Raw genomic sequence first — 23,220 nt, forward strand, 5'->3', positions numbered from 1 at the left:
ATGCAGGGGACACGGGTTCGTGCCCTGGTCCGGGAAGATCCCACATGCCGCGGAGCGGCTGGGCCCGTGGGCCATGGCCGCTGGGCCTGCGCGTCCGGAGCCTGTGCTCCACAATGGGAAGTAGTACAGAGTACTGATACATGCTACAACCTGAATTTTTAAAATACCATGCTAAGTGAAAGAAGCCAGACACAAAAGACCACATATATGATTTCATTTATGTGAAATGTCCAGAAGAGGCAAATCTGTAGACACAGGATGTAGATTAGTGGTTGCCTAGGGTCCGAGGGGATGAGGACTTTAGGGGGTGACTGCTAATCAGTACAGGTTTCTTTTGGGGGTGATGAAAATGTTCTCAAATTAGTTTGTGGTGACAATTGCACAACTGAGAATATATTTAAAAACACTGAATTGCACATTCAATAAGGCTGTCAACAAATGAAAGGGCTCTGTAACCTATAAATGGTTACGTCCTGGCTCGACCCATTTGCACCCCACTTAAAAAAATTGTATAGAGAGGTTCCACGTACCTACGACCCAGCTTCTCCTAATGGGACATCTTACTTAACTACAGTAAGTGTAACTTCTCCTTTAAAGTGTGGCTCCTGAAGGCCCAGCACCTTTTCTCCAGTGCTTCAGAGTTCAGATAACACCTCACCCATGCCCGGGGCTTTACAGTTTACAAAACACCCCCTCCACACACAGCCCCTACCCCCCAACTTGATCCTCAAAGCAAACCCGTGGGCCAGTGTCGCTCCATTTCTTGGTTTTCGTGGTCAAAAGAGTACTTTTCCCTCCCTGGCCTCCTTCTGTAGGGTTGCTAAATTTGACAAAAACGTTATCTGTCAGCTCTATAGGGTAATCACCTCTAATGTGTCCAGCCAGTCCTGGGCGGGTCTGGTCATCATTTTGAGACACCATTTATCGCAGACTCTTAAGAACTGAAAGGGCCCTGGACTGTCGCCTAGTCCAGCCTTGCCCAGCAGGCCTGGGCTGGGCCTCCCAGGCCAAGTCCTCACTCTGGCTTTCCCTACCTTCCCACCCGGCCAGAGCGCGCCCATCTTCGTGCCTCAGTTTAGCATCTAGCGTCTTGTCCTCCAGGCGCCGGCATATACATCGCGGGGGCGGCGGACCGGGGGAAGGGCCAGGGGGAGCTCGGCTGGAGTTGCGACACCGCGCCATGTCTACTGTCCAGATCCAGGGCACGCGGGAAAAAGCAGGAATAAGGATGGTACCACGCCGGGCCCAGGTCGGAACCCCGACCTGCGGCCCCACCCAGGCCCGAACTACAAATCCCAGCAAGAGTGGGCCGCGGGGCGGGACCTCGGGAGCGGTGGCCGGCGATTCCTGCGCCAAGCCCGGGACCAGTGGGTCCTCGGGGGAGAGATCAGGAGGACAGAGACGCCACAGCGGACCTCGAAACACACTCACGGACACACAAACACACAGACACAAACGCGCGCACCGGCCGCGTTTGTCCCTCCCCCACGAACTACAGATCCCAGCAGGCAGTGGGTGCGGGGCGGGGCTTCGGGGAGGGTGGCGCTCACGACCGGAAGTCAGCGTCTGGCGAGGTGGGCTTACCGGTGCGGGGTGTGGGCTCCCCTGCTGTGGGAAAGAGGGCCCTTCTCTCCCCGCAGCCTGGCTCCCCGCCCCCGCACACACTGCTCCACCGTGGGATCGCCGGCCCGAGCACTTCTCAGCGATCCAGAGCCCCGCCCTCCCTACCAGGCTGGGACTGCCGGGGAAGGGGATGGCCGGTGGACGCTTGGGCCAGCTGCCTTGGAGGGACGCAGAGTCTGCCTCCTTGACCCTCTCCTCCATCGCCTGGAGCGAACTCCCTTTTCCTGGAGCGAGGAGCTTGAGGCAGGACTAAGCCTGTTGGGGTCTCTGTGTGGCCTGCAGGTCTCCTGGAGAAGCCCAGAGAAGGCCAGGGTCCTTCGAGTTCTGGGGTATAGGTCAGGATGTTCGGTCCACGCTGTGTGAGCGCTCTCAGCGCCCTGCGCCCAGGCATCAGCTTTATATGGCAGAGCCAGGTAACAGTGAGGCGCCGACCGGAAGTAATAACCAGGGCACTCTCATTCAGTATGCTGGCTCGCAAAGTGCTCACACCTCAGCGTCAAGCGCCAGGACTCTTGTCCTAACTTCCCGGGTCGCGTAAGTATCCACTGAGACACTACAGCAGGGACTTACCCAAGCCCTTCAGTGCCAGTCAGGAGCTCAAGGGTCCAGCCTGTCTGGTGGGATGAGCAGTGCTGAGGCCCCACTTCACCCACCTTCCGGGGCCAGGGCAGTCTCTCTCCTGAAGCCTCTTCTCAGCTGATTTCTGGCTCCCAAGTGAGGATTCAGGTTACACCTGTATCAGGAGCAGTGACACCACAGTGGCCAGCAACACATTGGCCTTTCCGTCTCCAACCCCATTTTCAGAGTTTACACTTTCTGATCTGGCCATATATGCTGTGACCCTGATCATCAAGGTAGATAGGAAAATACTTAGTTTATGACGGTATAGCCACGACCCTGTAATGTCAGTGAGAGTTTATTCTTTTGTAGTTGGGTGGAGACCAGCTGCTTCCTAGACATATTCCTAAATTTAATCTTGGAAAAATTAGAAACAACTCTAGAAAGGATATTCAAAGTAGAACGCCCAGATTCCCTTTGGTAACTGGAGTAGGGGTCATATGTACTGGTTAGGTGGTCTCTAAGCATGTCCATTGCTGCCTGGGAAGTTCTCAAAGGCTTGGTTTTCCAAGTATTTCTGTTAAGACTGAAAACAGTGGGGAAGGGTGGTTGGGAGGACAGATTGGGAGATTGGGATTGACATGTACACACTGGTATAGATTGGGAGACTGGGATTGACATGTACACACTGGTCTATATAAAATAGATAACCAACAAGGACCTACTGTAGAGCACAGGGAACTGTGCTCTATAGTCTGTAATAATCTAAATAGGAAAAGAATTTGAAAAGGAACAGATACATGTATATGTATAACTGAATCACTTTGCTGTACCTGAAATTAATACAACATTGTTAATCAACTATACTCCAATATTAAATTAAAATTAAAAAAAAAAGACTGAAAGCATTTTTGCCCCTTTCCTGTTTGCCCATTTCTGTTTCTTAAAAGAACCTAATTACAGGAGTGAGTTCACTAAGCAATTGAAACTAACTCCTGACTTATGCTCTAACCTGTTGAGTCTTTTCCTAGATAAAAAGAAGAATAAAAAATTAAGCAGTTAAAAAATGACTAGCTCTCTCTCCACAATTGCCCCCTTAGCAATCCTGCAGGCAGATCACACAGGCAAGATCACACCTGAAGAGTCAGCCAGTCTGCACTCAACGGAGAATGATGCAGAACCCAACCTCCTGCCTCGATGATTCACTGAGATTCTTCCCCCTCATTTTTCCCTTTAAGAACTGTCATGACTGAGCAGAATCTTTGGAGTTGGTCTCTGGACACGAGTCTGCTTTCTCCCCAGATTGCCCACTGTTCTGGTTAAAGCACCTTTCCTTTCTACTGACACTTGCCTCTCAAATTATTGGCTTCTGAATAGGGAGCAGCCAAACCTGGGTTCAGTAACTAGACAACCAGCTTTTTGTTAAGTAGCCCCTCTGCCCCTAGAGACGAGAGATAGTTACCATAGAAACTTGGAGACAGCCCTTGCCCCATCAGTGCAGTCTTTATAAGAGCCCATTCTCTCCTGCATTCCAGGACTTAGCACCAGACTCTTGAATCAGTAAGAGCCTGTGTGACTTGCCCAAGGATATGCCAAAGCCATTTAATGCCTATCCTGGCTTCCTGAAGATCCAGCCAGCAGGGTGCAGTTAAAGTAACAGGGCAGTGTTATGAAGTCATGACGGAAAATGTGTCTAAGGGTAAGGTGCCCCAAAAGTTGGGTTCTTTCCCCCTCAGGGCCTTGGGAGTGACTCAGGAACATACATATTCTATACTTGAAAGTACCTGCACCTATACTGGTTACACATCCTGAGGCAACAGCAAGATTCCCATTTGGGGAGAGATAGCCTTAGCGCATGAATGCTTTCAATAAAAGTTTGTTTAAACTGGCATTTAAAAACCATAAACAAATTCATTGTTTTAGTAACACCTTCCACCTATAGTGGAATTATAGTTGAAGTTATCTTTAAGGTTTTGAATACTGTTTGTACATATTTTTCTAATCTTTCATTTGTGTAGGACTTCACAGATTTCTGCTGATTTTTTCTTGCACTGACAACTGGATGAAGCCCTTGCCGGTGGTCCTGCAGGCCATACCCTTTCCTCTGGCAGCCAGTCTAGGGGGTGAGGGACAGGCCACCACTCTTCTTCTCACCACCAGGGGCCGCCCTTTGCGATGGAACAACCGCTCAGGTCCGTAGAGCCGCTGGGACGACGGGGTGGGACGCACTGAGGGCTTTGGTCTTGTGTACATAATTACATGGCTCTGGCCCAAGGCCCAGCATCCACGTCCACTCTGGTCTCAGCTTTTCCGTTGGTAAAGGTGGGGAGGGTGATCTCAGGGCTCTCCACACCTATCAAGGAAGGATGTGTAGATGAAGACACATCCGTGAGTGGCAGCGCCAGGTCCCTCCTAGGGGGAGGGGAGAAGGCAGGCCAGTTGTCCATACTCTTTCTGCTCATCAGTCCTGAGAGAAAGGAACAAGGAAGCAACGGCAACAGGAGATGCCTGGCTCTCCGGATATGAGCTGAAGAAGGAAGAAGCCTAAGCAGGGCCATACTACATCTGGCCAAGGCAGGGGTGGGGAGGGGGTGGAGTGCAGGGAGAGTGGGGGGGAAGAACAGATGCCCCCCACTCCACTCATTAAGGTAAATAGAGGAAAGGATCCAGTAGAGTGAGGGCAGGGTCAAAGGTACCCAGAGGAGAGTCCTTGGTAACCATTTGCATTTAGAGAAGCAGCTAAACGGGGAAAGGGCCTCAGGACACTGTGCCCAGCCTAGGTACGGGGGTTAGGAGCAAGCCATGGGCCTTTCAGAGGAGAGAGACGGAGGCTGTTCGGCGGGAGGTGGGGTCTTTGAGCAGGCGGTGAAGAATGAGTAAGGTTTGAATGTGCAGCTACAGCAAATATTTTTTGAGAGCCTGTTCTGTGCCAAGCTGTGGGCCGGGCACTTGGGATTTGGCAGTGAACTGGACAGACACAGTTGCTACCCATTGAGAGCTCTTACAGCTGAGTGGGAGTCCACAGTCTAGCCCTGAAATGTACCCATAGATTTAACTACGGGAGCCCAGAGAGTGTGTCGGGGACAGACTGCCGTGGTCTGGGACCCCTGCTGAGGGTGACTTCAGCTGTGGCCTGAAGGAAGAGGGAGGCAAGGGGCGGGAGTGTTCCTGCAGAAGAAAGGCAAGTGCACAGCCCCCAGGTAAGGAGACTGTTTGAGACTAGAAAGAGATGAACAGAGCCAGGAACTATCATAAGCGTTCGCAGCCATCCTGCCCCCATCTTACCCAGGCTTCCTGCTCCTGGGACATCTGTTGGGTTCTCCCAAGGGCAGAATCTCAGCAGTGGGCTGATGCATCACGTTTAAAGACACCTAAAGGAGCTCTGGTGATCTGCAAGATAAGGAGTTGAGGTGGAGGGAGAGGGCTGGGGTCTGGGGGGCACAAGGTGCTTGCACCATCCGTGAAGATTGCCAGTTGCAGAGTCCACGAGAGTGGACTTTGTGGGGGTTGGTTAAAATTCTTAAAGTAGGGCTTCCCTGGTGGTGCAGTGGTTGAGAGTCCGCCTGCCGATGCAGGGGACGTGGGTTCGTGCCCCGGTCCGGGAGGATCCCACATGCCGCGGAGCGGCTGGGCCCGTGAGCCATGGCCACTGAGCCTGCGCGTCCGGAGCCTGTGCTCCGCAACGGGAGAGGCCACAACAGTGAGAGGCCCGTGTATCGCAAAAAAAAAAAAAAAATCTTAAAGTATAACATACCTATAAGAGAGTCCTTTTTTCTTTCTTTTCTTCTCTCTCTCTCTCTTTTTTTTTTTTTTTTACTGTGTTTTGCTATACTTTTCTCTTTTTTTGGGCTGTACCACGTGGCTTGTAGGATTTTAGTTCCCCGACCAGGGATTGAACCCAGCAGTGAGAGTGCAGAGTCCTAACCACTGGACCACCAGGGAATTTCCGTGTTTTGCTATACTTAAGAGTGCTTTCTCTCTGTCATGTTCTGTAAGGACAATAAATATCTAAATTCCTTCCACCTGAAATTTCCTTAAGTCAGCAGAGTGCAGAATGGGCCACCTGGGCCTAGTCATGGTAGAACCACAGAGAGAAAGTGAGTGTGAGTGAGTCTGTGGGGAGAAAATGGAAGGGCTGGGGCTGGAGAGTAGGTAGGGCTGATCTTACCAGGCAACAAGAAGCCTTTGTCTCCATTCAAGGAGCCATGGTGGGGAGGGCCACGCAAGGATTCCAGGCAGAGCTACATCATGAACAAACCTGTTGTGAGCAAGTTCCCGAGCAGGGAAGGGCAGGCTGTGTGGGACCGCGACGGAGCACCCCAGCGGGGGCAGAGGGGCCAGGGCAGTGCCGGCTCGTGCACTTTGCCCTAGAGGCCAGGGAAAGCCAGCCTCAGCCCCGACCCTAACCCTTGGCGAATCTGTAGAAATCTCGTGCACTGCCCCCCAGAAAAACACAAACCACACGCCGAGTTTTGTATCTACTTTCAGAGAGATGGAAGGAGAGTCTGTCACAAGCCTCTGAAGCTGCAGCAATCCATGGTCGTGCACCGGGGGGGACAGGGGCCAGAGACCCCTCTGAGGAGGCTGGTCTGTGTCGTCCATGCTTCAGCCCTCCGTCGCGTGTCACAGCTGCCACCGGAGTCAGCTGAGTCAGCAGGCCTGCGAGGGCAGTGGCGGCGGGGAGGAGGAGGGACCTGTGCCAGCTTGTGCTAAAGCAGCCCCAACATTGCCCTCCGCTTCTCAGCACCGGGGGACCCCTCTCTCCCCTCTCCACCACCTTCCTTCAAGATGGTCCCCGACGTTAAATTTAACCCAGCCGCAGACAGTTCAGTTGGCCTCAGGCCCCTCCCGAGGAGCTTCTTGGGCCTCTAACTTGACCGCTTGCTCAGGTCAAAATAGCCTGAGGACTCATTCATTCTCCCTCACCCCTCACAGGACCTGCTCTCCCCTCCCCATCCTCTGAGGCCCGAACTCATGGTCAGAAAGTTCTCCTTCCCTCTTTCGACCCCACCCCTGCCACTTGCCCCGATGGATTCCCGTTCTCCCCAGAGAAGAGTCCTTATCTTAACAGCATGCTTCTTTTTTTTTTTCCCACTCTTCCCCCTACTTCCCTGGCTTAGGGGACCTGGCTGTCCTCTGGTGGCCCCAGCCCCACACCCCGGAACTCCCCCGGCCCTGACCCCCACTCCCAGGGCCCTACCTTCTCCTAGGCTGTCCTTCTCTTGGCGCTTCCTCGTGGTTGAAATCCAGGTCATCCCTCCTTCTTTCTCTTCTTTCCTTCTCTTTTTATCTTTTAATCTGTACTGACTGATATTTTTAAATTATAAAATTAATTAATGCTTGTCATATAAAAGGCCCAAGAGTATAGAAATGTAAAGCTATGATACTCATTTCTACCTGGTCCCACTTTCTCATGAGACACCTGTACCTGACCTCACAGTTTGGCCTTCTTGGTATCCATGTGGTGATCCCACTGATGCTGTGTCCCTAAGTTAGATTTCTTCACTGAAAGTAAGAGAAACCAACCTTAGCTAGTTTAGGCTGGAAAATAATTTATTAAAAATATTCTGTAGCTCGCCACATCTCCAGGAGAACCAGAGAACCAGCCAGGAACAATGTCTCAAAGGCTACAGCCAAGCTGGCCTAGTGGAGGCCCCTCTGGGCCAACACTATTGATCCTGGCCCTGGGTGGTACCACTTGGGATCTCAGCCTCCCTGGCCTCTGGAAACAGGATATAGCTGTCACCTCCTCCCTAGGGTGGATGCCTCTTTTTTTTTAATTTTTTAATAAGAGAGTCTCTTCATCTTTTTTTTTTAAATAAATGTAGTTATTTTATTTTATTTATTTAATTTTTGGCTGCTTTAGGTCTTCGTTGCTACACACGGGCTTTCTCTAGTTGCGGCGAGTGGGGGCCACTCTTTGTTGCGGTGCATGGGCTTCTCATTGCGGTGGCTTCCCTTGTTGCGGAGCACGGGTTCTAGGCGCGTGGGCTTCAGTAGTTGTGGCATGCAGGCTCAGTAGTTGTGGCGCACGGGCTTATTTGCTCTGCGGCATGTGGGATCTTCCCGGACTAGAGATCGAACCGTGTCCCCTGCATTGGTGGGCGGATTCTTAACCACTGTGCCACGAGGGAAGTCCCGGATGGATGCCTCTTGGTGCCTGCTTTGGATACAAAGCCCAGCATGGGGGCATCTGACTGGCAGAATGCCTGCACCCCAGCCGTAAGAGAGGCTGGGAAGGCCTCATCTGGCTTCTGTGAATGGAGGCAAGGATTCATACGGTGGAAGTGGCCCCAAACACAGGAGTGATCCACAGCCAGTGGGAATGGCAGACCTTCAGCCTCTCGGGGTCCAGCCACCACACCTCAGCATCCCCTGCTCCGCAGCCTGCACTCTCCCACCTCTGAGACCTCTGGCCACAGCCTGCTTACCTGTCCTCCATCAGGTCCTCAGAAATCACCCCCTCCTGTTCACAATGCTTCCCACGTCGCTCACACCGGGGACCCCTGCCAGCCTTGGCCACCTTCCCTGTCTGCTGGCAACAACTCCATGGACCGTGGTACCACCTACTCAGGAAGAGCTGATATTTACCGCACATGTGCTGTGTGTTTCACGTGTTTCATCTCATTCAACAGAAGCGCCTCCACCGCAAGGAGTGCCTTGTTCCCACCCCCACTTACACAGGGGGAGACTGCAGCACAGAGAGATTGAATGTCTCCTGGGGCCTCTCCATCACTCGGAGGGTCCCCTGGAGGGTAGGGTCTGTGCCATGTTTCTTCTCTGCTGGCCACCCCCATGTTCCCCATGAGCTAAAGGCTGAGTGTGATTCTAAAGATGTCCTAGGAGTCGCATCTTCTCAGAACGTTTCCCTTAGAGCAGCGTTTCTCAAACTTGACTGATCATAAGATTGATCTAGGATGCTTGTTTAAAGTAATATAGATTCCCACTTCCCTCCTGGAACATCCCATTCTTAAGCTCTCAGGGAGGGTCTGGGAGTCTAAGACTTTTAACAAGCCCTCCAGTTGATGCTTGTGATCATGCAAGTGGGGGAACACTGCTCTAGAGAGCTGTTTGTTTTCTTAGGGTGGGTTTAGACTATGTTGGGCCTGAAAACGATGGCCTGTTCTTACTGGAGATCAGCAGCTGAGCTCTGGAAAATGTGGAGAATCACTGTGTGCTATGGAAGGACCATAAAACTGGCACTCAGGTGCTGCCAGACAATGGGGCAATGGAACCTTTGAAATGTGAGTTTCCAGTAATTCCATTTCTAGGAATTCATCCCGAGGGAATAGCTATGATTGTACAGAAAACAGTCCTGTGCCAAAGATGGAGAAAGAGGTTGTCCAAATCTGCCTGTGCCATCAGCAGGAAGCACGGTGCTACAGGGCTGGCTGCGGTGACACAAAGCTGTGAGGAAGCCTCCTTCCATCCCCTTCTCCCTGATCTGCCCAGGTCAGTGCCCCCACCCAGAAGGCATGGATTCCACCCTCTGCCTGGGGCTCTTTCCCTCACCCAGGCCCTGGCATTTACCTATGCAAAGCCCTGAACAGAAGGAGGAGGTGGCTGTGGCAAGGGCAGTTTGGACTGGGAAACCCACTCAGTTTGGAGTTTGCAGCGGGGTGGTGTCTAGAGCATCTTGCTGACTTTGACAGCAGGTCCCCTTGGTGAGGGAAGTTGCCCCCTGCCTTATGGCCCAAATGTGGAACAAAGGTCAGCTGGGGAGTGGAGGTTGGGAGGAGATTCTTGTCCCTGACGCCAAGCCTGGATTCTTTGTTTTTCTTTGCACAGTTTTTCCCATGACACCAAATGGGCCCCCCTTAAGCCACCCCAATGACTTTTCATAGCTTCTTTTTTTTTTTAAATAAATTTATTTATTTATTTTTGGCTGTTTTGGGTCTTTGTTGCTGTGCGCGGTCTTTCTCTAGTTGCTGTGAGTGGGGGTACTCTTCGTTGCGGTGCGCAGGCTTCTCATTGCAGTGGCTTCTCTTGTTGCGGAGCATGGGCTCTAGGCGCACGGGCTTCAGTAGTTGTGACACGCGGGCTCAGTAGCTGTGGCGCACGGGTTTAGTTGCTCTGTGGCATGTGGGATCTTCCCGGACCAGGGCTCGAACCTGTGTTCCCTGCATTGGCAGGTGGATTCTTAACCACTTTGCCACCAGAGAAGTCCCCATAGCTTCTTTTTTATTGAAATATAGTTGATTTACAATATTGTGTTAGTTTCAGGTGTACAGCAAAGTGATTTGGCCATATATATGTGTGTGCATGTATGTATATATAGTTTTTAGGGGATTCTTTTCCATTATAGTTTATTATAAGATATCGAATATAGTTCCTTGTGCTATACAGTAAATTCTTGTTGTTTCTCTTATATATGGTAGTGTGTATGTGTTAATCCCATACTCCCAATTTATCCCTCTCCCCTCTTTCCCTTTTGGTAATCATAAGTTTGTTTTCTATGTCTATGACTCTGTTACTGTTTTGTAAATAAGTTCACTTGTACTCTCACTGTTGTAGCCTCTCCCGTTGCAGAGCACAGGCTCTGGACGCGCAGGCTCAGTGGCCATGGCTCACGGGCCCAGCTGCTCCACAGCATGTGGGATCTTCCCGGACCAGGGCACGAACCCGCGTCCCCTGCATTGGCAGGCGGATTCCCAACCACTGCGCCACCAGGGAAGCCCCATTTATACTATTTTTAAGTTTTATTTATTTATTTAAAGATTTTTTTCTGTTTCTGTTTTTGGCCATGCCACGATTGAACCCAGGCCACAGCAGTGGAAGCCCGGAATCCTAACCACTAGGCCGCCAGGGAACTCCCAATTTGTACAATTTTTTAGATTCCACATATAAATGACATTATATGATATTTGTCTTTCTCTGTCTGACTTACTTCACTTAATATGATAATCTCTAGGTCCATCCTCGTTGCTGTAAATGACATTCTTTCTTTTTTTTTTTTTATGGCTGAGTTCATAGCTTCTTAAGTGTCCGTTTGCCTGCAGGTCTCAGGAATCATGTGGCCTTTGAAGACTGTGGCCAGCTCCAACCCTGGACCCTGTCCCCAGTTCCCCCAGCCCCATGGCCTCCAAAGATGCAAGTTCATGGCCTTCATTCTTCCTTTGTGCCAACAGCCAGGACATCACCAAAATGGTAACCACAGGAAAGTTACAGTGTCCTAGAAGGATCTTATATTCATGATCCTCTTCTGTGTTCCCTCATTCCCTGGTCTAAACAGAGTCAGACACCAGGCCCTGCCCTTTCTTTTTGCCTCAACACTTCTCAGAAGTCAGAGTTCCAAAATTCACTCGGGTAACAGAGCACCGGGAAGTTATGGGCTCCCTAAGGAAACCAGTGATTACTGATGTTTCTAATTCCATCACAGGAAAGGAGGGGCAGGACCCAATCCTAGATGAGGTACAGGATGCTCAGTGGTTAGTGCACAGGCTGTGGGTTGTGCAAACCTTGGATTGAATTCCACCTCCAACACTTACTAATTGTATGACCTTGGGAAAGTCACTCCATTTCTCAGAGTCTCAGTGCTCTGGACTGAATTGTGTCTCCCTCCAAATTCATATGTTGAAGCCCTAGCCCCCAGTGTGACTATATTTGGAGATGGGGCCTTTAAGAAGGTAATTAAGGTTACATGAAGTCGTAAGGGTGGGGACCTGATTCAATAGGACTGGTGTCCTTATTAGAAGAGATCAGAAGTCTCTCTCTCTCTCCAGAATTCTCTCTCTCCCTGCATGCACAGAAGAAAGGCCATATGAGGACACAGCAAGGAGCTGACCATCTGCAGGCCAGCAAGAGAGCTCTCGCCAGAAACCAGCCCTGACAGCACCTTGATTTTGGACTTCTAGCCTCCAGAGCAGTGAGAAAATAAATTTCTGTTGTTTAAGCCACCCAGCCTGTGGTACTCTGTGATGGCAGCCCGAGCTGACTAATACATTCATTCTCCTCGTCTGCAAAGCAGGGATAAAATTAGGACCTGCATCATGAAGCTATTGTGAGAATCCAGTGAGGAAATTCATGTGTAATGCCTGCCTGTTTAACTTTCCTACAGCACCTTCGGCACCTGGAACGGTGCCTGGTGTATAGTGGATGTTCAATAACTACCTACTGAAGGAATAACTACATCCACCAAGAAAGGAAGCTGTCAAACTCAATATAAGTGTGTATTTCTGAGCTTTTCACTAACCTCCATCTCCTTGATCATTGATCATCACTCACCAGCAAATGACAGCAGGCACAAAGGATTTAAGAAATGTGTCTGCAGGGATGGTGTCCTGTTTTTAATTGGATCTGCCATTAATACCCTGTCTTCTGTGAACTGGGAAAGGGCTTGGTCTGGCTCATCCTGAGTAGAGTCTGAGTCTCTGGGAGGAGGCGACATTGACCAGGAAGCTTTTGGGCCCTTGGTCCAGCCTTGCGGGCCTGGGCATTGAGGAGGGAGCTCTTCCTCCCGTGGGGTAGGGGGCAGGAGCTGCAGCTGTGGGATGCAGTGGTGGGGGAGCTAGGGCTGGGCCCTGGGAGTGGCATGGACAAAGTTGGTCTGGGGCTGGAGGCCACAGCAGGCCCACCTTCCTGGTGCTTGCACGATGCAAATGATGGCAACAATAGGGCCCCTGTCCCCAGGCCAATTGTGGCAGAACCTGGACCCTGGGGAGGCATAGCTCCTTTACCTTGGCCATGGTGAGACTTGGTTCTGGGGGCAGCCCCAGGTACACAGACCTGCCCACCCCTGGGGCCCAGGACTCCGGGCAGGGAGAGACATCCCACCTGAACTGACCACCCCCTTATTTTCCTCCCTGACTCTTTCCAGGACAAGCTCAGCAGGAGCAAGGCCAGGTGAGTCCTTGGGCTCCTCTCTTTCCTCTGCCCTCCTCTCTTGTTTCCACCTCGCTGTCCCTTTCCTGGGCACAAGCATCCTTAGAGCGATGCTGGTTCTGCCTGGGCCCTCCATGCCCAGTGAGACTATTCATGCACCTCCACCCCCTGGAAACAGTAGGGCCCCCCCACTGCCAGCTTCCCACAGGCACTAGCTCTGCCCCCAGACGCTTCCTCCTGCTGCCCTGGTCCCAGGCTGCCGTCACACAACTCCAGGGGACGCCATTCACACCGTCATGGATGTGAATGTCCCAGGGTTGTGCATGGTCTGGCTGACACAAACGCAGGGCCCCTTGGGCAGAGCTCACTGGAGTCTGATTGCAGCTTGGGGCCACACCTTCCACCCCCAAGATGTGCAGGTAAGTGACCAACCCCCAGATGCGTAGGAGCCCCTGCAAGTTGAGTCTCCCCTGAGGACTCTGGACACCTCCTGCCCATTATAGTCGGTGCTGCTAAGTCACTGGGCCCTAGCTCTTCCACCTGTCTCGGTCAGAATTAGGGATGCATGGGGTAGGGGACTGGCATAGGTGGAACAGGCTGTGAGACCCCCCTATCTCCAAAACGCCTCACTGGTCTTGCTGCAGTGTTGGAAAGGCCCACCGTGAATGGTTCCTTTGAGGCCACTGTAAGAGTGCAGATGGTTTATTATATTTTGGAGAGAGAGTAAGTCATTGTGCTGGAGAGGGACTGGGCCACGAGGAGATGAGGACAGTCTCACCAGTCTCCCATCCAGACTCCCCTGCTTGGAGAAAAGATGACCCCTGCCCATCTCCTCTGTCTGCCTCAGGGACCTGGAGACGCAGGGTAAGTTCAGCTGCGGGGCTGGGGTGGGGGTGGGGGGAGGCAGCGGCCACCACGGCTCCTGCATCTCTTCCGTCCTCCCTGTGCTCAGCATCCCTTCCCAGAAGCCCAGGAGGAGGAGGAAGAAGAGGAGGATAAATATGAGCTGCTCCCCTGTGAGGCTCTGCTCCGCCACCCAGCCCCCACCCACCTTCCTGGCACTCAGGAGGACTCTTTGTACTTGGGTGAGGGCTGGGAAGTTGAGGCAGGGAGGTCAGGTGGTCAGGCAGGATGGGAGGGTCCCCACAAGGGAAGAGGGCCCAGGCCTTGCCTCGTCTCCCTCTGTCTGGCCTGGGGCAGCGAGGGGAGGCCTCAGCTGGCAGTCACTGAGGCCTCTTGGCTGGGCAGAGAGAGGGATGGAGGAAGGGAGGGAGGGAGGGAGGGAGGGGAGAAGGGAAGGAGGATGAGTGGGAAGGGGAGAGGAGCCTGGAGGGGCAGTGTAACCAAGGCAACAATGGGAAAGCAGGAGGCCTGACAGGGTCCCTGGGGCCTGGCGTTCCCCCTCTGAGATCCTAGCACAACTCGGAGCAAGGGTAGGGATGCCAGGAGAGCCCCGGCTGCTGCTGGCATCCCACCCCGACAGCTCCCAGGCTCGGCCAGGTGGGGGCAGGGAAGCTGGCCGCCTCCAGTTGCCATGGAGACGGGGCTGTCGGGAAGCCAGAGAGCACAGAGGGGAGTGAGGGAGGGAGGAGGGAACAGAGGCTGGGTGGGGGGCAGGAGGAAATTTGGAACCTACGTGGGAGGAGCCCACCGGGTCACAATGCTCAGGGGTCTTTTCCAGATCACTCTGGCCCCCTGGGCCCTCCCATGTCACCACCACCACCGCCACCACCGCCACCGCAGCCCCAGCCCGAGATGATGAACAGCCTCCCCACCTGCCCCACCCCAGGCTACCATTTCCCAGTGAGTAAATCTAAGAGGCATCTCATTTGCAAGATTCCCCCACGTCTGCATTCAGGAGGCCCCTGAAAAATTAGCTGCGTCAGAAGCCAGAGCCCCGTTAACAGTCGCTCCTCCCACCTGCCTGGCCTGGTCCTTGCACCCTCCCCATCAGCATCACCAAAGACTCACCCTTCTCGCCTGAGCCGGGAGAGGGGAGCGGGGGTGGGGTGGGGGTGAGGGGGCTTGAAGCTCCGCTGCCCCTCCCGGACCCTAAAGCCTGTGCAGCCCTCCCTGCCTACAGAGGGAAGAAATCCCTCGCTCAGCTGCCAGTCGCTGCCAGCTCTCACCCCCGCCAGGATCCCGTTCGTGGGCTTTGAGAGCTACCACTTTCATCGTATATTTTATTGGAATAAAAAGTAAAACTGGGAGAGATTCACACCAAAGAAAGAGCCACAGAATAGAGGCAAAGAGGAGAGTCGCCTCCTTTGCACATTAACGCTTGTGTTGTAGTGTTTTTCAAGCTGCACAGATATACGTAGTCCCTTTGCCTCCCACCCCGGCCAGCCTTGCCCTCCCAATGCCGCAGCTCCCCTCCATAGCCCCCCACCCGATTTTCCCTCACGCCACCGCATTGTGCCCACAGCCCAAGGGAGCATGGAGCCCGCCCGAGGCCACAAAGCAGAGCTGGCCCTTTGGGAGGCGAGGTAATGGGGATGTCCTCTCTCCTTCCGAGGCCCACCTACTCCCCACCCCGAGAAGGGGAATCCTGACCTCCATGAGGTCCGGGCCGGGGGAAAGTTGAGCTGGCCTTACATTGATCTCATGCTTTGTCCGGTCGCTGCATCCGCCACAGCTGTTCCTCATTTTTACCTGCCAATCCCCTCCCCCCCCAGGCAGGCAGTTGGGGAGGAGACTGAGGCCCCGAGACACGTAATGCTTTGCCTGAGGTCACAGAGTCCCTGACTCCGGGGCCCCTTCTGCACCTGCTGAGGCCTCTGGGTCAGGCGGGGGGCACCCCGGGGGTGTGAAGTAAGGCGATCGGGGGTGAGGATGGCTTTCTCCTGGGACTTCACAGCTGGCTCTGAGGATCCCCTCAGAGAAGTCCCAAGGATACACCACTCTTCCAGCCTAAGTTTCACTGAATTTCTTTCTCCCTGCTGCTGCTGGCTGGTGGGTCTCTCCTTTTCCTCCCAGAGCTGGGTGCACCAGACCGGGCGGTGAGTGGCCCCTCACTCTAGGATTCTGGCTAGGAAGTTGGTGGTGGTGGTGGTGGTGGTGGTGATGGGTGAGCTGGGAGGGCCAGGAAGTATCCCTGAATCCAGGGAAAAGGCCCGAAGCCGAGCCTCTCCCCCTCTGCCACAGGCCCCGGCAGGGCGTCCGCCAGTGTCCTTCTGGGGAGGGCCTCGCTCAGAGCTCCCCTTGGGTGCTCACTCTCTCTGAGCACAGGACGGGGGAGGTGCTCATGGGCGCCCCCTTCCGGGCAAAGGAGCATTTTCAATCATTCCAGGTCCACCTTGTGGGCGGCGCGGTGGGGGTGGGGGGTGAGGTGCCAGTAGCTCCCCCAAGTGATGGCTTCGTCCTCCTTCCCACTCACTGGTCAAACCCTGGGTCTCATACGCCCCTTCCTACCCTAGGTGCCGGGCCCAGCAAAGAAGCCCGAGGAGGACATTTACCTAGATTGTGAGCCCAGTCCAGGTGAACCCCTCCCTCCCTCTGTCCACCCTGCCCCGTCCTGCCCTGAGGCCCTCTGCTGCCCAGAGGCAGCACGATGCAGTCTCCTGGCTCCATCTCCTGCCCTTGTCCTCTCTCAGCACCCCTACCATCACACATCTGCCTTCAGACACCCACATGGACGCCTCTGGTCCGGGCTGCCCCACACAGTGCCTGACAAGGAGGGGACCCCCTTAGAGCAAGGGCTTGGTCGGGGGGGGGCCGCTTCCAAGCTGTTGCAGCCAGGACAGTGCTCTGCCTGGTTGGAAGGGCTCCCCAAAAGTCAGGCTGCAGAGAAGCTGTCCCCTGCCCCGCCCCGGTCACCCGGATTTCCCCGCTTGGTGCTCAGCTCAGCCTGCCCTCTCTGTTTTAGTCCCGGCCTTGCCTCAGACTCTGAGCTCCCAAGTCCTGAGGCCCCCAGTCCCTCTACCAAGGACATCAGTGGGGCCCAGGTGAGTGCCGCAGGTGTGTGCTGGGGGCCTGAAGGGCCTACCCAGGCTTCCCAGCCCTGACCCTGGGATCTCCAGGATCGGGTCTCTGGACTTTTTCTTTTGAAGGAGGTAAAGCCCCTGAGCTCTGTTCCCCAATTCGCTCCCCACAGGCCCCCCACAGCCCCCCAGGAAGCTCGGAATGTAAGAGGCTGGGGGTTTGGGCTGGTGGTGGGCTGAGCGGGGAGGGAGAGAGGGAGGCTCAGGGTAGGACTTCCAGCCCAAAGGAGCAGGCCTGCAGGGCCAAGCTCTTCTGACCCAGCATCCTGTGTGCCAGGGAGCGTCGAATGCCACCTCTAAAGGTGAGTACCGCCATTGTCAGCATGAACCCAAGCCCTCTGGCAGGGCCTCCCCTGCGGGCCTCAGACTGCCTCCCAGCCCCCCGCACCCCGCTTCACTGAGGGGGTCCCTGCAGCTCTGACTCCAGCGGAGAGCAGGTCTCAGAGGACCCCCTGGGCGTTCTCCAGGATCTGCACCAAATCAGGAAGCTCCCAACCTGTACCTTAAAATCACTCCTCACTTGGAGGTCATGCGTGGCCTAGCCGGTGGTTCCTACCAGAGCCTGGGGTGGGGGAGTGAAGCACTGGGTGTCCCGCTTTGGGCTTCAGGCCTTTGCACGCCCTCTGTGACCTCCCCAACCTTCGCAGCTGGGCCCCAAGCCTCCTTGGCCTAATCCCCTCTCGGCCCCAGGGCTATAATCTGCTTCTTCCGGCAGGAAGGATAGCCTGTCTTTGCTCTGTAGCTGCCACCCAGAACGCCTCAGCTGCCGAGGTGAGGAGGGGCTGGGAGAGGGCTGGTGGGGGAGGCCCATGGGAGCAGAGCCCGAGTCCTACCCAGAAGCCCTCTCGGGTGGGTGTCCACCACTGAACACGTGTGTGCAGCTCCAGGCGCGGACACATCCTTGTTCTGCTCGAGTGGCCGTGAGCACGAATAACTGCAACCCGGGGGTTCTCTGCTTCCCACCCCCGATCCGGTGCCCTGGCACATCGCTGAGCCACTGTGTGTGTATGTACAGGAAGGCGATCTGCTCGGCCAGCCTTGGTACTCAGGGAACTGTGACCGCCATGCTGTTGAGAGTGCCCTGCTCCGACGCCAAAAGGTGGGGCACCTCAGGCCCCCTGCGCCTTCTTGGGAAACCGTTTCTGCCCAGGGACTGAGGCTGGCTGAGCCGGCAGGAGAAGCCGGGCAGGGGTCGGAGTCAGGGCTATAGCTGGAAGGTGAGGTTGACGATGGGCTCTCCTCCCCAGGACGGGGCCTACACCATGCGCCCCAGCTCAGGCCCTCGTGGTTCTCAGCCTTTCACCCTGGCAGTACTTCTTCACGGCCGGGTCTTCAACATTCCCATCCGCCGGCTGGATGGCGGGCGCCACTACGCCCTGGGCCAGGAAGGCAGGAACCACGAGGAGGTGGGTACTGCAAGAGGTAGGGGCTGAAGGGCAAGACACAGCAGAGCAGCCCCTGGGCCCAGCCGGGAACACTGCCCTGGGGAAGACCCCCCTTTTTTGCCTTTTTCTGGAGTGGGTGGAAATCTCAGTGGCCAGCGCCCAGAACTCCTTCCCAGAAGCCGGCACTTTGAGAAGAGACCCAGTCTGCTCTGGGGGAGACCCCCTCGTGAACAGCCCGGCCTGCATGGGGCCCAGGTGGGGGCATTTGTATGAACCCAGCTGGGAGGAGGGCAGGGCCCAGGTAGTCCAGATTCGTGTCTGTACCAAGGACTCAACTTTGCACCCAGCACTTGCTAGGCTGCAAACTAGAGACAGTCACCACTCAGCTCCCCACACAGAAGGACCCGGGCAGAGGCCTCAAAGTTATCTCATCTGGCCTGGGAAAAAGGAGTTCCGCCAACAACATGCACACGGGCGCCATCCCAGGAAAGGCCTGGAATTGGGCAACAAAATGCAGTGGGGCTTCATGGGGCAAACAGGAAGGAAAATATTTAGAAAAATGTCAACAAGCTCCCTCGCCAGAGCCCCCCAGCTCCCTCAGGAAGTTTCTCCCTGCATGAGGCTCACGGATGCCCTGCTTCCCCGTCCAGCTCTTCTCCTCCGTGGCCGCCATGGTCCAGCACTACCTGCAGCACCCCTACCACTCGTGGACAGACACAGCGGCAGCCGGCAGCTCACCTGCCTGCTCTTCCCCACCAAGCCCTGACACCACAGCGCACATGCACCCCGGCCTCCGGTTCCACAGTTTGCTCCTCGGGCTGTCTCCCTCTCCTCTCTCAGGTCTCCACCCCGCCAGCCCCCGCTCCCCCATCCCGTGCCCCAGTCCCTGCAGGCCTCCCTGAGAGGCATTGGGAAGGGTCGCCCAGAGACAGAAAGGGTCCCTATGATCCCACCCCATGCTCACCCAGTGCCTGCAGCACTGCCAGAGCCTGCTGCACCTCCAAGACTGGGAAGCACGGGACAGGCAGGGCCTCCATTCCCGGCCCCCAGGCATGGCCTCCCGAGCTGCTCTGAATGAAGGCCTCCTCTGGGAAGCTGAGCCTCAGGGGGATAGTAAGGGCACTGCTGCTACACAAAGGGAATCCTCTCACATTCTGGAGGAGGCTTAACACGGGGCTGGCATCTGGAAGGAACTTGGTCGCCCTGAACATAAGTTTGCTTTCAATAAGTATCTGTTGAATGAATTCTTGAATTCCGTTGAGTGAAGCAGAGATGGCCTCCATGAGGCGCCAAGGTTCGCAAGTGCCCCAGGGCACAGCCTGGGCCCAGGAGTGCCGGAGCAGTGGTGGCCAGGCCAGGACAGAGGAGCCAGCCCCTTTTCTACCCCTGACTGGGGCCTTGGCCCTTAGATGGTCTGTTGTGGCCGCCCCGGGTGGCTCAGTTTTGTTTCCGTCTGTTTGTGGGAATCGGGGTGGGGGAGGAGAGAGGCTTGGTGTTGCCCGGCCCCCCCATGAAACGACAAGAATGGAGTTCGGTACTTGACCACCACCCATTTACCGCACAGCGATCCATCGGGGAGAGAGGCGCCTGATTTTGCGCCCTTGGTGTCTGGAGTAGGGGAGACGGGCGGACCCCGTTAATATCTGGGTATTGAACGCGCCAGGCCGCCATGGAAGGCTCCACGCGGAGTTCAGAGAAGACGAGAGGCCATCGGAGCACAGCTGCGCGACCGGCGCGGCCGGGGAGGGAGGCTCCAGGGCTGGGGGCTCGGAGATAGGCCGCTGGCCCGCGGGCGGGGCAGGCGGGAGAGCGGAGGAGGGCGGCCCCGCGCGGGCTGGGCCGAGGGGCGGGGGCGTCCCCGGGCCCTGGCACGGCGCCCGGAACACCCCGTGCCGGAAGCGCATGTGACCGTGACTCCGCAGAAGTCGCGAAACAAAGGGTGGCTCAGCGGCTGCCGGCGCTCGGGCTGGCACGGAGGGTTCGGACTCCTGCCCCTGGCCGGGGTCCCGGCTCTGCCCCGACAGATCCTGCGCGCCCAAGCCGGGCGGGGAGGCTCCCGATCCCCCTGAGGACCTGGGCGCCGGGGTGGGAGCAAGGGAGCCCCGGGGAGGTGGTGAGGGAGGGTGGCCCCGCGGGCAAGCGGTGAAATGCAAACACGAGGCTGGGTGGACGCTATGGGGTCCAGGCTGGGGTGAGAGCGTTGATGGTTGCCTTCGCCACTGCCAGCTCTGGCGAATTACCCTCTCCCGACCTTAATTCCTGTAACAGAGGTGAAGATAATTGTCCCTACGAGTTATCCTATGGTTGGGAAGCTTGAGTGAAGCCGTCCATGTGGAAGGGGAGGACAGTGCAGGGCCTAATGGGCTGCACTCTGGTCCTTCTTTCCCAAATGAACATGCATGTGAATTCCAGTCAACGAACTGCCGCTTTCAGTGTTCACACAGCAGGGCACCAGGAGGAAGAGCAGGGTGGGCACTGCTGTGCACCGTATGTGGGGATGGGGCCCCAAGACAGCCTCCTCTGCTCGGTTAGCCAGCCCTGGCTCCCTCTAGGCGGTGGATGGGAGTGGCCACTCTACACTTTCCCCAGGCTGACTCAGGTAGGAACTCAGGGCTGGAGAATGTGGGGGGCCACCTTGGGGAGGGCCTCAGGGTACATATGGAATTGATTAGAACCCTGCAGTTCTCCCCGCAACCCAGTACTAAACCAAGCAGTTAATGATTAGGACAACAGTGTCATAGCCTCAGTGTTGGATGCACATTCCTGAGCTGTTTTACAGATACTGTAACTGCCACCAGAGGAAGAATGCTAACTGTATGATGACCATACTGTAGCCATGACATAAGCTGCTCCATCTTGAGCAGCTGAATCTATGGCTAGTACAATTCCAAGAACTGGCCTCAAGAGAACAGGATTAACATTATTGCTCATAATGTTCTATATCTTTGTGGGCGTCAAAATGATTGTAGCTTGCTCTGCCCGTATGTGTAAGCGGGCAAGTAAAATTGTCAGCAAAGAGATGCTTCAGACCCAGGCTGACATCTTCCATTTTGAGAATACTGTGCCCTCTGTCAGCGTGAAGAAGTTACAGAAGATAGACCGTCGCCCGTAGCCCCGTAGAAATGGAATGATATTTGACAGTGGGGAATTGAAAGTAGCTCTTTCGTCCCTTTCCTGTTTGCCCATTTCTGTTCCCCTCTAACCTTAAAAGAACCTAATTATAGGAATGAGATCACTAAGCAATTGGAACGAACTTCTCATCTCTCCTGAATGCACACCATGCCTTGTCTAACTTGTTGATTCTTTTTCTAAATTAAAAGAAGTAAGAATAGAGAATTAAGCAGTTAAAAAATGACTGTCTATCCGCAATTGCCCCCTTAGCAATCCTGCAGGCAGATCACACAGGCAAGATGACACCTGAAGAGTCAGCCAGTCTGCACTCAACGGAGAATGATGCAGAACCCAACCTCCTGCCTCGATGATTCACTGAGATTCTTCCCCCTCATTTTTCCCGTTAAAAAATGTCATGGCTGAGCAGAATCTTTAGAGTTGGTCTCTGGACATGAATCCACCTTCTCCCCAGATTGCCGGCTTTTCTAATTAAAGTAACTTTCCTTTCTACTGATGCCTGCCTCTCAAATTATTGGCTTTTGCGCGGTGAGCCGCAGAACCTGAGTTTGGTAATGCAGACAGTCAGACTCCTGCATCCCCCACCAGACGTCGAGGTTTGCCTTCTCTGGAGGAGCCCTCCACCCTAGAGCCTGTTTTTACCGAGTACTGAATTTATGTAGCGCTGAAGCCACGTGGCCTGTGGGAGGTGAAGTAGAGGCCGCAGCGCAGAGCTCGGGAGTTAGTGGCTCAACAGGGACTCTGCTTAGTCCCAGCTGGGGGACTGACTTTAAGGGGACTAGTCTCATTCCTTCCCTCCCTGGTGAAAAAACAGAGGAGTAGTCCAGGCAGTGGGGACAGTCTGTGATAAGGGACCCAGAGGGCCAAAAAGAACATGGTCTGGAGAGCAACTCAGCCTCACTAGTGCCTCCTCAGACTGCAGGTCTGTGCCTACATGTCCCCTTCTCCAGGAAACCTTCCCGACTGCCCCAGCCTTGGCTCAGGCACTTAACACATCTGAGAGCAGTTGCTTTTTCACTCCAAAGGACCAACTGCTACAACTGCCCACTATTGTGTATCCAGGGCCTGGAATAGAGTAGGTGCCAATATTTCTTGGAAGAGTCACTGAATAGGTCAAGTCTACCCTGGATCCCTCTAAAACTCATAGCGTTCCTTGATCAGGGCTTCCTTTGTAAAGAGAAAAATCTAACCCAGTGCTTCCCAATAGAACGTTCTGTGATGATAGGAACGTTCTGTATCTGCATCGTTCAGTACAGTAGCCATTAGCCCCAAGGGCACTTGAAATGTGACTAGTGTGACCAAGGAACTGAATTTTTAACAATAATGTCATCAATTTTCAATTAATTTAAATTCAAATAGCCACATATAGGCACGGCTGTACTGTTGTTGTCTCTTGCCTTCCTGAGTGTGAGGGACAGCGGTAAGAGAGAAGGCTGGAGAAGTTGGTGGAGGGGCGCTGGGTCCGGAGGACACCAGGAGGCCTCCGTTATGAGGGTGAGCACAGGGGAGCCATTGAGGCTCTGAGCCGGAGTGGGTGCAGGAGGGATGGTATTCTGGGAGGATCGCTCTAGGTGTGGAGTGCTGAGTGGGTGAGAGGGCAACACAGAGGCAGGGAGAAGAGTTAGGAGCAGCAGATATTTCTGTGATCCGGAGAGAGATGACACCCCTTGTTTTTCACCATGCCAGTCACCCTCCAAACACCCCCTTTTCCATTTCCCCTCACC

General features: G+C 54.8%; 1 protein-coding gene across 1 annotated transcript; it reads left to right on the top strand.

The window, feature by feature from the left end:
* Positions 1 to 13,298: 13,298 nt before the first annotated feature.
* On the top strand, positions 13,299 to 19,151 carry SH2D6 (SH2 domain containing 6; the record flags this gene model as incomplete). The annotated part of the gene is given in 15 exon segments (XM_082852455.1): positions 13,299 to 13,421; positions 13,955 to 14,087; positions 14,684 to 14,805; positions 15,061 to 15,178; positions 15,428 to 15,488; positions 16,147 to 16,318; positions 16,419 to 16,479; positions 16,868 to 16,946; positions 17,096 to 17,126; positions 17,260 to 17,284; positions 17,698 to 17,753; positions 17,998 to 18,081; positions 18,230 to 18,388; positions 19,018 to 19,063; positions 19,066 to 19,151. Coding segments are annotated over 15 exon segments (1,338 nt in total). The 3' UTR covers positions 19,134 to 19,151.
* Between the last annotated feature and the right edge of the window lie 4,069 nt (positions 19,152 to 23,220).

This window comes from Leucopleurus acutus, assembly GCF_964270905.1.
Source record: "Leucopleurus acutus genome assembly, chromosome: 12".
NCBI lineage: Eukaryota > Metazoa > Chordata > Mammalia > Artiodactyla > Delphinidae > Leucopleurus > Leucopleurus acutus.